At 39.5% G+C, this 17,372-nt stretch overlaps 1 protein-coding gene across 3 annotated transcripts in view; it reads left to right on the top strand.

Moving 5' to 3' along the window:
* LOC122781611 (serine/threonine-protein kinase 32C-like) overlaps window positions 1-15,083 on the top strand; it is a 62,429-nt gene extending 47,346 nt beyond the window's left edge. For all 3 annotated transcript variants that reach the window (XM_044045402.1, XM_044045403.1, XM_044045404.1), the window contains exons 5-12: window positions 2,835-2,872; window positions 3,535-3,624; window positions 4,073-4,176; window positions 4,309-4,425; window positions 6,830-6,955; window positions 8,035-8,163; window positions 10,874-10,941; window positions 13,262-15,083. In XM_044045402.1, coding sequence (XP_043901337.1) covers window positions 2,835-2,872; window positions 3,535-3,624; window positions 4,073-4,176; window positions 4,309-4,425; window positions 6,830-6,955; window positions 8,035-8,163; window positions 10,874-10,941; window positions 13,262-13,460 — 871 coding nt within the window. In that variant the 3' untranslated portion in view covers window positions 13,461-15,083. The remainder of the gene's footprint in view (window positions 1-2,834; window positions 2,873-3,534; window positions 3,625-4,072; window positions 4,177-4,308; window positions 4,426-6,829; window positions 6,956-8,034; window positions 8,164-10,873; window positions 10,942-13,261) is intronic.
* The last annotated feature ends 2,289 nt before the right edge of the window (window positions 15,084-17,372 follow it).

The following is a 17,372-nucleotide window of genomic DNA, read 5'->3' as shown; positions in this document are numbered from 1 at the left end:
TACTTGGAGTACTTACTGTATACAGCACGCCTCAGTTTTTGGACAAACCATTGAGGAAAACTCAGAGGATCAGCTCAAGGTTGTAACCTGTAACACTGAGGTTAACATTTTTTGTTTTCTCATCATTTTTGCCCCAGCTTGCAGCAACATTATTGGACATATGAATACATTTTGCAGGCTAGAACTCAAACACCATCTTCCATCTAAAATCACTAAAGTCAAACATCCCTTTCTTTACAGAAATTTGTATAATATCTACTTTCTTTCCAGGGGAAATTCTACCAATATATTCATTTATCATCGCAATAGGTTATTGGATAACAAAAGGGCAAAATCCAACAGATTGTCTTTTACTTTACATATGTGAACATAGCCCCCCCCTCATGTGTGCTCCAGTAATTCTTACCATCCATCATCTTAAACCAGGGTGTGTTCGCTGTCCACAGCTTTTTGTCCAAATATGCTGAGTACAAGAGGAAGTGTCTGTGTTGTCCAGTAAGTGAAAGAGTCGGATCCCTGTAGACTGCAGATTTAGTGCCACAGATGGTTCAAATACTGTTTGAACCTTGTTGAAAAATTTCCTTTGGGCTGCATTTCTTCTTTCAAACAACACACAAACACACACACACAGAAATAGACAGACAGACTAGAAGCATGCCTACGTGTTCACACTGTAGCTGTGCTGTCTTGCATGTCTGTGGACAGAGAGGCATTCCTGAGGTTTCTGATTTATCTACATATTTAGCACCATAGTGACGTTTTTAAAATAAGATAGGAATACACGAAGAGGCCTAGTGTAAACAATAACTGTTTGGATTTGCTGTTCTTTATGTTTGAGTCAGAGCCAGGAGACAAAGCTTGACTCTCTTCAAAGCTACAATAATATTTACTGTAAAAATGACAAGTTTTTTATTTAGCAGAGCGTTATTATGTGTGAATGTGTTTTTTCCATGAGAGCAGCTACACACATGTTTTGTCCCAGTAACCTCACACTGATGGTCATCGATTCTCGCCGATTACTTGTCTAATTATTTATTCATTTATTTATTGGTTTACTGGCAATGCATGTCAATAAATATTTCAGTATGTAAGAGTTAACTGTTCATGTAAATCTTCTTATGTGCCAATAGGCTTCTCTTAATACTCACAAGTGTAATACACAGTGTATTATATAACATATCTAGAACTGTATAATGAATGTTTCAACAAGTTAGTAATGCTTGTTTTACTGAATTGGTAACTGTTGCCTTTTATTTCTTTATTATGTTTGTGATGCACATTAAGACTAGGTGACACAGACAGACACTGAAGGGTTTGTTTGTTTTTTCTATTCTTACCTTAACATCAACTGTTTGACCTTCGACACAGTTGTGCCAAATAATTCCTGGATATATCCACGGCTGTCTCCACCTCTACAATTTAGTTACACTCTGTAAGTTTTTGGCAGGAGAATTCTATACAATTATTTTGTTGCACCAACTGAAGGAAGAAGGGGCTCCGGTCTCCTAGCAACAGTCAGCTGCCACCATGCCCAAGGAGGTAAAATTAGTCCTATGAGTAAAGTAGAGACCCTCTCCTCCCCTCTCCTCTCCTCTCCTCTCCTCTCCTCTTCTCTCCTCTCACCACCAGGTTGCTTCATCTGATGTTAAACGTTAAAAACTTGACTTGAAATCACCTCACACATGTTGGCGCAAAAAGAAAAACAATCACTCTACACGCTGTGTCATGTTGGATTAATGTCTCTGTTCTCGCTGCAAAAATAAATTACATTTTGAACTTCAAACAAAATGGCACGATTGTGTAATGAGAGCACCAGGCTTCCTCCTGTGAACGTATATGTAGTTCCCTCCAGCACTGCAATGCTGAATCAGTCATCGCCACCACTGCTGCCTCCTTTTTCCTCCATTCCCTACCAAGAGTTTTGGCAGGTGTCATTTGCATCAGCTTGGTGTCGCGAAGCCACAGTGAACACATGTCTATGGGTTGAGCTGATGCTCTCAGCAGATTGCGTGTATTCTATACACCAGTGTGACATGCGGCATAATTAAATAAGCTGTGTGCACTCCGTTAATTGGCTGTGGGGGTCTTAGAGGGGCTGCGAGGTGTCGAGGTGTGTGTGTGTGTGTGTGTGTGTGTGTGTGTGGGGACGGCTGCGAGTGCGTGCCTGAATGTGTCAGTTGCATGCGGTGTAAAATGTATGTGCAGACAAACCCACGAGAGCCTCGAGGAGAAGTGGTGATGGTTGTGTTCTCATGCACTCAGGCAAGGCTTGAAATAAAGGAAATTAGTATTTTTTCTCCCTCTGGATCTCTCACTAACACGCACTCACTCATGCACATGTTGCACCAACATGTAATTCACACATATACGTCGGCCTATAAACACCACCTACAGTTTTTCTCATCCACACATACTGTACACATTTTTCTCTCTGTCTTTCCCACAAACTATAATAGCTTGTGTTTTGATTTCACTACTTTGGTAGAGCAAAAACTCAAGCTCTGCATGTACACAATTTATAATAACAATGCTAAAATCTAAATACCGAATACTAATTAGCTCAATCCATGTCTTTCTATAAACTGGGGGATACATACATGAACATGTATTCTGTATAATTTACTGCTTTATTATTTCATATGAGAAGTCTGGTTTCTGAAGGGAGTGGGGCTATTTTTTGCTGTCAGTCAAGTCTAATTTTGTCTGAAAACTAAAGTTTCCCAAATTTCCCAATATTATGGGAACAAGATTTGAGGCAAATCTTTTAAAAGCGCTTTTGAGGTAATTTATATTACAATATTTTTGAGATGAATGTACATATTTGTCTTTTTCAGAGATGTCAAGCCTGACAATATCCTGCTGGATGAGAAAGGTAAGTGATACGGAAATAACACTCACCTAAGTACATTTAGGCAAATAACACATGCTTTAGCATCATTAAACATGGAGGAATAATAGACATACCTTTTCATACATATTTTAATTGGTGATCCGTGCTGAAGATCTCACGCCTCCTTAACTCCATAACTAAGGGGTACCACAAGGCTATATGCTTGGCCCGTTATTATTTAAACGAGTAGAATACTGTTAAATCACCTGTGACTGCTGAACATGAAAGGACTGTTCTCTTGTGCGTTGAACTTAAACGTCAAAATTGTATTTGTTTGTTTCTGCAGCTTATTTTTTCTCTCATTTTACACACTGTTATCAGATCTCTGTGCAAAACAGAGCTAGATCTTTAAAAACGGTTATATTTATCCAGAATGCATTAGTCCTTCTATTTAAAGCTGTGATTATATGTGTTAGTCTACAGCATACAAATAGCAGGGAAATCTAATTCAAGTGACAAGTGAGATGCACAAAAATGACCCAGGTGATGAGTCACATCTGTAACAAGGTCAGCGAGAACATGCATGTGACACGCACACAACGTTCACGTTTACTGAAATGTCTGGGTTTTTTTTGCATGACATATAGAATTTTTTTCCTTTGGATATAAGAAAAATACGAAGTGGATTTTGATTTGTCTCTTAGGTCACGCCCACTTGACGGACTTCAATATTGCAACAATAATAAAGGACGGAGAGAGAGCCACCGCCTTAGCTGGAACCAAGCCCTACATGGGTAACTTTGATTTGCATCACTACCATCTAGCGTTCCATGTCTGGTCTCATGACTCATGACTAAAGACCCTTACTCTCAATGAAAATAAAAAAAATCCAATTAGAAATATTGGTGTCAACACAAATTACACTAGTGACATGTGATCAGTCTGAGGCATGTGTGCAGTAAATGAACTTAGCTGCTGCTGCTGCTAGAAAGTGCTAGATTTCTGAATAAGACTTCACACTCTTGTCATCCCTAAAAAGGTCACATGTGTGAAAGAAATGACAGAAATGACTGTGCTTATTTGTGAAGTGTGGAAAGAAATTTGCAGAAAAGGTCCCCTTCTTGTGTAGTAAGTACTTAAGTTGCTGGTGATATTTCGCAAAAGCAGCACATGCTTTTCATCACCTGTACAAAAAGCTTTTTTTCTGCTCCACTGAGAGAGATTTTCTACGTGTGCTTTCAGCCCCAGAGATCTTCCAGTCCTTTGTAAATGGAGGGACAGGCTACGCCTTCGAAGTAGACTGGTGGTCACTGGGGGTGACAGTCTTTGAAGTGCTGCGTGGATGGGTAAGGAATGGTGCCAGTTTTGGTGTATTGTGTTGCAAATGTTTGCAAAAACTAAACTTTCCTTAAATCCATACATCCGTCTTCCATGTTTTTGCTCTCTGCGCCAACCTGTCTCCACTGTTTCCATACCAGAGGCCCTATGATATTCATTCCAGTAACTCGGTGGAGTCCCTGCTCCAGCTCTTCAGCACAGTCAGTGTGCAGTACAGCCCAGCATGGCCTAAGGACCTGGTTTCACTGTTGAGGAAGGTGAGCTGGACACAGTGGGACATCAGTTTCTCTCAGCTCTGTCATTAAGATGGTTGGACTTTGATATTTGAAATATCTTCCTACTGAGAGCAAAAACTGTCATTGCTGATTTTGGGGTTGTTTTTTTACATTCCCAATACAAATTTTTCAAGTTTAAAATAATTCAACACATTTTTTTTCCTCTCATATTATCTGTGGATGCAGATATTTTGAGTTGTCTTTATTTCCCTTTTATTTCTTTAAATCATCTGCATCATTGTGTGCAGCCACACAAATTGTCTCCCAATTGTTTACATCATTTACATTGATTAGTTATTGATTCCTAAGTTTGTTTTGTGGTCTATTCTTGGGCTAAAGTTTAATTAAACTAACAATGAGGAATTGCAGAGCTCGATTTATTAATAAAGTAATGCCAATTAAGTCGCAAACGTTATTTGTCTTTGCTGCTTATCTTTGTCTTGTATTAAATTAAAGTTTATAGTCTGGGCAAAAACAAGTTGTTGAAGATGTCTCGTGTTGGACTATTGGAAATTGTTTGTTTTAATGATCAATACGTGAATTGAAAATAGCTCTACTTTTTACAAAGGCATATGGAGGATTCTCGGGATTGAATCCCGAGAGCGATTGAAATGCAAACTACACTTCACGCTTAACAAGAGATTTTCACGTTTCACTTATGATAAAGTGAAATCACCATGAGGCTGAGGCTGACCATGTTGCTTGGACACAGATGGTTTTCCCTGGAAAGATGAACAGGAGGAAATGAGTGCAGGCATACAGGGGGGTGGGGTGGGGGGGACATGTTGAAGAAAAGACACCACAGGGCTGAGGATTGGGGGCTGGAAGGATGATGAGCTGAGACCCTCAGGGCAAGGGAGAAGAAAAATGACAGATGGGAATCTGAGGGATGATGAACAGAAATGGTGTGTGTGTGTATGTGTGTGTGCTGCTGATTATATTCATCACTACAGTATTCTGACTTCATACCAAGGCTCAAAGTGTTCTCTTCTTATTAGTGAAAATTTGCCAGCTGGATGAGATAATTCCCTTGGCGTCGAATGGAAATAAATCCGCTTCAACACTTCTCTTGAATCAGACTTCTTTTCACAGTGACATTTTTTGGCCTTCTTCTCCATTGTTTAAAAAATGTTGTCAGGTAACACTGTGGTGGAAACAAACGATCTGGCAGTGGTTCTTCCATCATTTTAAGGCGTCCAATCTTTTTGGCAGCGTGTGAGCATGCGTGCGTGTGCCGTGTGACAGAGTGTTCTGGACGCAGCATTGGTCTCTTCCGCTCTGCTGCTGATCGATTACCATGTCTGGACTCCACAGAGACAGACCTAACCAGCCCTGCAGGAGAAGACTGAATCAGCTTGTGTCCAGAAGAAGGAATAAAAAGCACAGGAAGAGAGTTAACATAACAACAAAAAACACTCTACAGCCCAGGTTTTATTTCCCCCCCAAGGATCGAGTGACTCCTTTCTGTGTGGCTTTTATCTGTCTTTATCAGAGCAACAATTCTGATTCAAACGTGGTGAGATGATTGATCAATAGTGCCCCCTATCTGCAAGTTTGCATTTTTTTTAATTCTATATTGTTTTAAAGTTAATTTGATAACTATTCATTTAAAATACTCTCAACGTGTCTCTCTGCTCTGCAGCTACCAACTCATTTTACGCTGTGAGTTCATGGTTGTGTCCATGACCATGAGTGAGCTCCTGTCAGCTAAGGCAACAGCAACAGTGTCAGTGTAATGACGTTTCCCACAGCAGACACTGTGGCTTCTCCTATCATTAAAAAACACTGAATTTCATTTTCGATTCAGACTCAGATTCTTGGGGTTTTGCTTACAACTTGCTATGACACATTATTGAGTCATTTTTAACACAATTTGTTCCAACTAAGCTTTTCCCAAATTGGTTGACTTTATGCAGGCAGGAGCTGCAATTCAAATTATTCAAATTAAAAATTCAAATCAAAATTCAAATTAAATGTGAAGAGGCTTGTAGCTGCAGCTGGCTTATTAATGTCCCTCGGAGATGTATACACAACATACAACACACACATAACTTTATTATTTTGTTTGTCTGTTATAGAATTATCTCCATCCCAACAAACTCTATGGCAATCAACATTATACACATGACACACATACATTATATTATACATTTCAAATGTTGTGTTGCAGAGGCACAAACGATCAAATAGATTTTTTTATTCTTCACCCCCAATGTCAATGATTTCACCACCTTGCAGAGAGAAGAGTCTGAATGTGAGCGTGGAGAGAAGCTGCGAAGGTTATATTACCACTTGCAAGGTGACATGATGTCGCTGACATTGCTGTTTGTGTGTGTGTGCGTGTATGTGTGTGTGTCTCTCTCTCTCTCTTTCTCTCTCTCTCTAGCTACTGACAGTGAACCCAGAGCATCGTTTCTCCGGTGTGTCTGACATGCAGACATCTCCCTACCTCGCTGATGTCAACTGGGATGCTGTATATGAGAAGAAGATGGAGGCTGGATTTGTCCCTAATGTTAGTTACACACACATGCACGTACATTTACAAGTACACATTTATGCACACATTTGTGTTTTTGGGGACTCACCAGGGACATCCTAACTGTCACAACTGCAATTAATGCCTAAAGCTGGGGACACACTACACAACTTTCACAGTCGTGGGAGGACACACTAACTGCAGATTTTTTTTTATTTATGACAACTGAAAGACTGGGGCTCACACATTTAATGACAGCGTCTGCATGAGAGATGATGTCAATGATGTCAAACCAACTGAAGCCTGAACTGAACTCATCAAACTGTCGTGAGAGTGACCGTGTCTACGATAGTGACAGTTTCAACGCTAGCACTGTTTGGATTTTCCTGCTACTTCCTGTCGCCCTCGTTGTCTGACGCGATTTCTTGTGTCCCACATGTGCAACATGTGTTTTGTACTTGGTTCGGTTAATCAGTACACACTACCCGACTGCATCCAGAGTCGGCTCAAACAGTTCAAACATGTTTGATCGACTGCGACTGAGGTCTGGTCGGGTCTGTTACCCTCACACACTAACACATTTTTGTGCCAACGAGCCATGCCGACTGTCCCCAACTAGTGCTGTCTGGTGTTTACCAACTGTGAATCGTGGGTAAAATCAGGCTAAAAATATCTTGTTGCGTGTCCCCAGTTTAACTCTTACTACAAACCTAATCTAACCTTAATCCGAGGCCTAACCTTCAAACCATTTGTGACCAGCATTTTGTCTTGATTTTCAGACTCTGCAAATGCACACACACATATATGCTGTACTTACACAGGCCTGGTTCCTGGTGTCTAATCATAATGAGGATGTGTAGCAACTAAATAATGCAAAGACAATTGAATGAAGCTTCTTTATGGCATCTTACTATACATACACTTACTGCACATCTGTGTGTGAGTGAGTGTATTCATGTGTGTTATTCGGTACATTGATCTTTGCATGTATGCACTCTGTGGCTCTGTGTGTGTGTGTGTGTGTGTGTGTACAACCCCTGATTTATGATCCTGACTGTGTGCATGTTTGAGTTTCTAATTATCTCATAATTATCTCCTGCATCCCCCTCTAACAGAAAGGCCGCCTCCACTGCGACCCCACCTTCGAACTGGAGGAGATGATCCTCGAGTCGCGTCCCCTTCACAAGAAGAAGAAGAGGCTGGCCAAGAACAGGTCTCGAGACAACAGCAAGGATTCACAGTCTGTGAGTGACCTCCCCCACTCTCTTATAAAGCACCTACAGTCCATTACTGTCAATGAATATTGAAAAACATAAAATTATTGGTTGGTTGGTGACAGAGATGGGGGACTTGAGTTACGTGACTTGTCATGAATTCAATTTACATGAGACTTGCTTGACTAACGTTGGTAAAAGACTCGGCTTGACTAAAGGTCTGTACATACTCAGAACAGAGAAAGGTGCTCTCGCCTCCAGGGCCGTGAGAAAATACTGGCGTCATTAATTTTCATGCAGCCCTCATTTGGGAGTTTTAGCGTCTTGTTCTTGACACATCAACTGGGCAGACTTTTGACTCAAATCGGCCTTCGATCTCCTAAATCATTGAATGAAAACATTCAAAAGTTCAAAATGACTGTCTTTTAAACCATCTGGAAAATCATCGCCTTCGTCTTGATTTGTAACTTGCTTGGCTCGAGCTATGACTTGATGTGACTTGCTCGATGACTTACTCCCATCCCTGTTTGGTGGTTTTAAAGCTGCCTTTTTGTTTGGAAAAAAAAGAAAAAAGAAAATGCACTTTAGTGTATGTGCACTGTATGTTCTCTGAGTATTATCTCAAAACACAGATTCACAGACTTGAGATTAGGGAATTATCTGCACCTTCTTTCATATTTTAGCCTGAGATACAAGAGATAGGACAGTGGGATGTTTCATAACCTCAGCATTAAAAGCATTCTTTCTCTGTAGAGAAGGAGGTTTTAGCAAATGTGGGGATGAAGGTGGAATTCAAGATGCCGTTGCATTTCTTAAAAGGCCTTTATTCTCTTTGATGAGAAAAGGCTCTATGTTTAGCTTTGCTCACATTTCAATTGCCTTCATACCGTGACATTATTTGCTGTTTCCCTATTAATTGAAAAAAAAAGAAAAAAAAAGGTGTCCGTGCAGAGCAGACCAATATTACATTCTATTATGATACAGGTGCTAAAAGCACGTTGTGATCATTAAGAGGACCCCAGCACGCTTGCATATATCTGGGCACATCATTAGCTGCTGCACAGGAGGATTAATCAGATACCACACACTTGAAGATAACAATGAAACTCAGGTTTATCTCACTCCATGGTCTATCAGTTCGCATCAAAACTGCATATTTTTAGATTGGTGCTGAGCCAAATCGCAGCATCTTGTGTTTTTCAACCCCAGTGTATTATTTCTAGTCTCAGCTGAATGAATAACACTTTGCTAGTCGGCAAAAAAGACAGACCCTCTGTTCAAGTTAGTGATATTATGATTCTTAAATATCTTCCATATTCCTCAATAGACACTACTTTTTATTTTCATATTGTATATCTTATGCCTTTACAAAAAAATGCACAGGCTGCATAATAGAGCTGCTATAACATGATACTACTAAGTTAATGGAATCATTTACATTTTTGCTTGGTGAAATTAAATAGCTATTAATTCCTTGAAAAGGGTTCCTGGTTTAGACAGAGTCAAGCTACAGGAGCCTTTTGCCCCTGTGTCATGTCATGATGCTAAGCTAAGCTAATCAGGTACAGTTTAGAGCCTCATTTTTACCATAAAAATGTGAAGGTGCCACAATATACAGCGTGTATGCATACTTATTTATGCCTTGTATGATTCTCAACCAGAGAGCAAATAGACGCTTTCATCATATTAACTGTATTTTAGCATTAAAGTGACAGTCACCAAATGTTAGTCGGCTACTTTCAAAACGACAATGTTCAAGGAAAATTGTAATATCAGTAATATTAGTACATTAAAGTTCTGAAACAAAAGTGATGATATTTTTGATTTACATATTTCATTTCATAAAATAAATATAGGTCATGACATAGTGCACATGATAATCTTGCCTGGCCTGTTCTGATATATGTGTGTGTTTTTGTATGGGTATCTTTGTGAGACCAAAAAAAAACACAAAACAACGTACAAACGTAAGGGAGTGAGGACATTTTGTCTCGTCCTTGTGTTTTTGCACTTAGTTGTGATGGTTAATGTTAGGGTAAGGGTTAGGGAATGCACTATGAGTCTACTACGAATGCTGCACAAACATCTGTGTGTGTGTGTCCAAACCAGGATTAGTCTGCATACACAGACCTGGAGTCTCTTTGGCTCTTTTGCTTTGTTATGTAGTGATTGAGAAATTATTTACCACTGACAGGAGATCTCTCTCTCTCTCTTTCTCTCTGTATTTATGAGAAACAGCCTGTTCCCGTCAGGCAGTCATCATGACATCAGTGTTATTATTATCATTTGTGTGTGTGTGTGTGTGTGTTCCTTATCCATGTGCATCAGTGTGTTCAAGGAGTGTGTACCTCTTGCAATTGCAGGGTTATGAAACTTGGTTTGTCTTTGTGTGTGTGTGTGTGTGTTCCTGTACTGTGTTATTACCCAGATTATTAAATCATGAAGCCTTCAGTGCTGTTGTCATGGCCTCAAGTGCTTTTGGAAATATGAGCTTCTATTTTTGTCTCAGGCCAAACATCCAATTTGAGGAGGGCTCACAAACAATTCATGACATGTTTTAAAAAAGAGCAATGACGGGGGGGGAAAAAACGGAAATGAGTAAAAAGACATTTTCAGAGTTGACTGATTTAAGTTTTATGTGTAGTTTATGAAGATCATAACAAGACTGGTAGAGCTATAGAGCTTGAGGACGGCAACTAATGATGATGAGTACAATGTTTGGTCTGTGTACTGCCTGCAGGAGAATGATTACTTACAGGAGTGCCTTGAAGTGGTGCAGCAAGAGTTCATGATCTTCAACCGCGAGAGGTAAGAGAACACGATAGCAGCACACCATCTATAGTATAAGGCGCTCTAAAGCAGAGTCTAAATCATCTCCAGTCAACTAACAGTTGCACAAAACAATACATGCACAAATTAAAATCCATTTTCAACCAAAAAGGACAAAATGATTCAGTTGCTATGCCTCATTACCCTCATGCAACAACAACAGTAAAAAGAAAAGCATATAATAATATTTCCATTGTTTCCACCTCCAAGTAAGTCTGGCTTCTTGCAACTTGTCATTTTCTGACCACTCGGTAACACTCAACAACATTACAGTTCACTAACAACATGGTAAAAGTATAATATTATGTTGGTAATAGGCAAGTAATTCCATATGGTAATTCCATTTTATTTCTATAGCAATCACTAAGTCTAGAAAATGTATTTGGGACATAACAGAGAATGAATTTCAGCTTTATAATAGGATAATTATACATTTTAAATCACAAACATTGTCTGTTAGTTGCTGTGCAGTTATCTTATCCATATATATCTTATATTACCTAAATGAAAATTGCAGTAGAAATTAGACAAAATTGTCAGTGACAATAAAGGAATCTAATCTAATCTAAACTAATCTAATCCGGTTATTCTACTGTAATGCAACATGTTACTGAAACTTTTTCCTTCACTGTCACCTGCACTTCATTTGTGACTGATGTGTGTATTAGTCACCACAGTATTTGAGGGAAGTTATAGAATTTACTGCAGCAAATATGAATTTTATACCCACTTCAAAACAATGAATTTACTGGAATATGAATTCAGCTGAGAGGAGAGCTATGTATGTATTTTCACCCATATCACACTCAGATCACTTTATATCACAGATGATTTAAGGCTTTTAAGAGCCAGCCACGCTGTGGTTGAACAGTCGGCATCTATTTCTTTTTATCTGTCAGTAAAGTGTGCACAGTACATCATAAATGAAGAGGTCCATATATCACAGAACACACGTCCTCTTCACTTTGTAAATGGGGGAATATGTGTTCAGTGCTGCTGCTCTAAATTATTGCCTCATTTATTATTGACCGTTTCCTGCCACTGCAGCATTACTGAAATCCTTCTGTGTGGGAAAAATCTTATTATACCCCCATTGCTTTAATTAATGGCAATCTGCTTCTATTAATAATCAGAGGCGGTGATATCTGGAGTTGCACAGAGCAAAGACGAGCACTTTAAAATGAAAGTCAAGCACCCACATTCAACTCTTTTTTAGTTTGATTTTGTGTGAGTATGTTAAGGCTGCATGGTTGATTGCAATTCAGCAACAAGTGTAATTTCTTCATCCAGTTTTTTTAATCAAAAGAAATTAAATATGTGATCAAACAGCATTGTCAAGAAATTCTGCAGTGGCCCAAAAAAGGATGATTTCTTTATGAACCCGACAGTGAAGATGCAAACATTAATATTCCTAACCAAATAAATAAGTGTGTAAGTATGTAAAGTTTATTTATATAGCGCTTTTCACAGAACAAATTCACAAAGTGCTTTGCAGTAAAAAGTAAGGTACATAATACACAGCAGATATACTACAAAAAAAGTAAGTAATAGACAATATTAATATATTTATATTAATACCAACAAAGCTGTTATTTTTATGCTCAAGTTAAGAACATTAACCATTGGTTTAAAATTGAGGTAAGAATATATGTTAAAATAAGGAAGTTTATTAACAGACTGGATATGAACAGTGAACCACTTTAAAATCAACAGCACAATTTACAACAATGCAATTATCAAATCACAAAGGTTGCAATTAATGTATTCTATTTTTGTTTTGTTTCTGTGTCCTATGCAAATTAAAAATGGGACACAAGACACAGTACATATCTTTAAGTCATCACCTCGGATTAGAATAAAGAGCGGTTAGTAGTTTCACGGTGTCATTTATTCAACTTTTTAGAGAGTTCAAATAGCAATCGCCAAATAGTTCAGCCCTATTACATCCTGACAGAATAAAAATATTTTGAAAACATAACAAAAGTGGATAGATTTGGGGTTTGGGCAAATTGGGCACTCTAAATTGACCATAGGTGTGTGTGTGAGCTGTCCAGGGTCTACTCCTCCTTTCACTTTACGTCAGCTGGGATTGGCACCAGCAAACCCTCGTGTGGAGAGCTAAAGTGATAGAAGATGGATGAATAGATATTTTGTCTGCCGTCTCAAAGGGGTTTCAGAAACGTGGAAGTTGCATGCACAAAACTACGTGTTAGAGATGCAAATTAAAACATCTGAATAAATGGTGCACAATGTAAAACACTTGTGTATTCATGTCTGTTTTTTTGTCCATCGGTCTCAGGTTGAAAAAGCGTCAGGATGAAGGTCAGTCAGAGGCCGGGGGCGATGATGCCAGCGGAGACGGGGACAGAGAGGCTGAATCTGGGGCTACCGATGATGACGCACCTGAGCCAGAACCTGAACCCGGTCCCGAGACGGAGCCCGAGTCCTCCAAGCTGAGCATGTGTGGCTCAGTCTGCTCCTCCCCCGGCAGCTGCTAGCACCACATCGCCTCACAGTGGCGATTGCAGGTCTCTCTGGCCACTGCAGTGTTTGTGCCATACCAGTAGATACGTTGGAACCTCTCTCCTCTGTTGTAGCTAGGAGTGACGGAAACGCACAGCAGGGCAACTTGATACACAGCAGGACCTAATATGGCTCCCACCATTTCCCTTATCTTTATTTTTTCCTGTAGCATCCTTCCAGTAAGGCATGACTGAGGCAGATTTTCGTGAGAGTCACCACCTACTGTATCCGTCTGCCCTAGAGTAAGCTCTTACTTCTATGCAATGTTACAGTATAGCATGACAAATATTGGATCACTTACTAAGAGGTGTTGTTCAGGAGCCGAAAGCTCCACAGGCATGAAGACATCCTGAGCAATAGCGGTCTGCGGATTTTGTGGGATCGGTGGTTTTGGTGGAGACGTCCCCCCTCTAAGCTTTCCTGTTCAAAACCTAATGGGAGACTGAATTATTCAGCACATGCAGGCTCTCCAATTTATTTGACTGCCTGTGTCTTCTTCCCTCAGCCATTTTCATGTAATATGTGCTCCGATTTAGGGAAAATAGTTTTTTCCTCTTTCTCCCGCAGCACCTTCCTCCTGTAACAACACCTTTCCAAGACACTTTCAAAGTAAAGTATGTTGTGCATGGCTGTTTCCTGTTGGCCAAGACGGAGTGACTGGTTTTCTGTTGTTTTAAAGGGGTGATAATCAGTTTAAAATGATAATCAGTCTGTGTTAATAACTGTGTAGCCATGGAAGCGTTATGAGTAAGAATGCTAATTTGATTTTATCTCCTTTAGCGTTATCCAACTGTTGTTTTCCCAAGCATTTTAGGATGAGAAGATGCTGTGATTTATGGGAGAACATTAGTGCAACGATAAGAATGAGAAGTCTTGCTTGTCACTGTGTCTGCAATCATGCCGTGGTATAGTGTTTTAACCTCAAAGAGCATTCAGAAGCTGCTCTGCGGAATAAACTCAATCAACAACAGTCCCATCCTTTAATATTTGCTTCACTAGACATCGTCACCTCTTAAAGTGCTTGGTTAGTAGTGAAAAAAAAAAAGAAAAAAGAAAAAAGATCATTATTTTGGGGCTTAACATTAATGTGTAGCTGTGTCCTGTTGGTACTTCAAAATCGCATAGATGAGATAGACGTCATGATAGTGTTACAGTTAAGGTGGCACCCTCGATCTCAGCGTGAACACCTGGGAACATGTAGCAAAAGTCCACCTTAAGAAAATCCTAAGGCCTAATAAAAATGAAAACCGTGTACATAGCATACAGTGTAGGTAATTAATCTCACCACAGTTTTATGTGGGACTGCGAACTCGACATATAAACTAAAGGAAGAGCTGTGTGAAGCCTCAGTCCGCTTCACTCCTCGCTTCCTTTTCCAAGTGTGCAGGCACAACTTGTAGGCAAAATATGCCAAAGCTTTTCTACCATTTGCATAACCATTTCTAAGGAACTTAACGTGTGTCAATGTAAACGTCTCCTTTTTTCCCCCCCGGTATAACGTAAAGTCCACGTTCCTTCTTCTGCAAGTGAAAAAAAAGGTCATTTATACATTCATATTGTGATTATGTATAAAGTATATATTTCAGGTGGTGCAGTGACCTCAGAGTATCGTTTTTGTTTTTTTGGGAAGTGTACTTATTCGCTGTGTTTAGGAGAAGGAAATGAACAGAACAATAATACCACTATTGGATATTATCTTAGCATGCAAAACAGGAAGCAGAGTTTCGAAACATCCAGGTCTTCTAAAGCTCACAAATTCACCCCTTGTACAATAAATAGTGTTTAAAAAAAGAAAAAAGATAAATTAAGATTATTCAAACATTTGGGTGCAATCATTAAAAAAATAGCAGAGAGTTTGATTTTTGAACTTTACTTAGAGCCAATTATTTAAAAGACTCACGGGAACAATCAGGCGTTAGGAACGAGTAAAATGGAGACATCGTTAGGTTATATTTACACTGACTTCTTGCACGTGCTGCACTGTGAAATCTTATACTGTTTTCAGAACCACAGCTATGAATATTCTCTGCAGTCTACTTGACCTAATTTATCTTTCCTGGATTGCATGTCATTTTTCCTTAATATTAAATGTGATGGTGGTGAGTGAAATACTGGCTCGTGATCTAAGCAAAGCTCAGTCATACAAATAATAATTCCACTTTTTAGTGAACCGTCATACCACTTCATACAACAACTAAGTGATAGTTCATTTGAGGTTTTTGTGGACAGCTCATGGCAAAGCGGAAGGGAATTGGGCCACCGGTTCAAATCCCACAACAGGTTGAGGGCTAGGGTGCCACTGAGCAAGGCACCAAAACCCCCTGTGCTCCTGGTTTGTGTGTAAAAAATAATGTAAATGTTCAAAGTCACTATCACTAATTGGTGTGTGTGTGTGTGTGTGTGTGTGCAGATACAAGTAATTATAATTCATTGTGTTTATTTTCATGATCATCCTTCCAGTAAGGCATGACTGAGGCAGATTTTCGTGAGAGTCACCACCTACTGTATCCGTCTGCCCTAGAGTAAGCTCTTACTTCTATGCAATGTTACAGTATAGCATGACAAATATTGGATCACTTACTAAGAGGTGTTGTTCAGGAGCCGAAAGCTCCACAGGCATGAAGACATCCTGAGCAATAGCGGTCTGCGGATTTTGTGGGATCGGTGGTTTTGGTGGAGACGTCCCCCCTCTAAGCTTTCCTGTTCAAAACCTAATGGGAGACTGAATTATTCAGCACATGCAGGCTCTCCAATTTATTTGACTGCCTGTGTCTTCTTCCCTCAGCCATTTTCATGTAATATGTGCTCCGATTTAGGGAAAATAGTTTTTTCCTCTTTCTCCCGCAGCACCTTCCTCCTGTAACAACACCTTTCCAAGACACTTTCAAAGTAAAGTATGTTGTGCATGGCTGTTTCCTGTTGGCCAAGACGGAGTGACTGGTTTTCTGTTGTTTTAAAGGGGTGATAATCAGTTTAAAATGATAATCAGTCTGTGTTAATAACTGTGTAGCCATGGAAGCGTTATGAGTAAGAATGCTAATTTGATTTTATCTCCTTTAGCGTTATCCAACTGTTGTTTTCCCAAGCATTTTAGGATGAGAAGATGCTGTGATTTATGGGAGAACATTAGTGCAACGATAAGAATGAGAAGTCTTGCTTGTCACTGTGTCTGCAATCATGCCGTGGTATAGTGTTTTAACCTCAAAGAGCATTCAGAAGCTGCTCTGCGGAATAAACTCAATCAACAACAGTCCCATCCTTTAATATTTGCTTCACTAGACATCGTCACCTCTTAAAGTGCTTGGTTAGTAGTGAAAAAAAAAAAGAAAAAAGAAAAAAGATCATTATTTTGGGGCTTAACATTAATGTGTAGCTGTGTCCTGTTGGTACTTCAAAATCGCATAGATGAGATAGACGTCATGATAGTGTTACAGTTAAGGTGGCACCCTCGATCTCAGCGTGAACACCTGGGAACATGTAGCAAAAGTCCACCTTAAGAAAATCCTAAGGCCTAATAAAAATGAAAACCGTGTACATAGCATACAGTGTAGGTAATTAATCTCACCACAGTTTTATGTGGGACTGCGAACTCGACATATAAACTAAAGGAAGAGCTGTGTGAAGCCTCAGTCCGCTTCACTCCTCGCTTCCTTTTCCAAGTGTGCAGGCACAACTTGTAGGCAAAATATGCCAAAGCTTTTCTACCATTTGCATAACCATTTCTAAGGAACTTAACGTGTGTCAATGTAAACGTCTCCTTTTTTCCCCCCCGGTATAACGTAAAGTCCACGTTCCTTCTTCTGCAAGTGAAAAAAAAGGTCATTTATACATTCATATTGTGATTATGTATAAAGTATATATTTCAGGTGGTGCAGTGACCTCAGAGT

This window comes from Solea senegalensis, linkage group LG15 (assembly GCF_019176455.1).
Source record: "Solea senegalensis isolate Sse05_10M linkage group LG15, IFAPA_SoseM_1, whole genome shotgun sequence".
NCBI classification, from domain to species: domain Eukaryota; kingdom Metazoa; phylum Chordata; class Actinopteri; order Pleuronectiformes; family Soleidae; genus Solea; species Solea senegalensis.
This window is presented reverse-complemented; position numbering and strand designations above follow the sequence as displayed.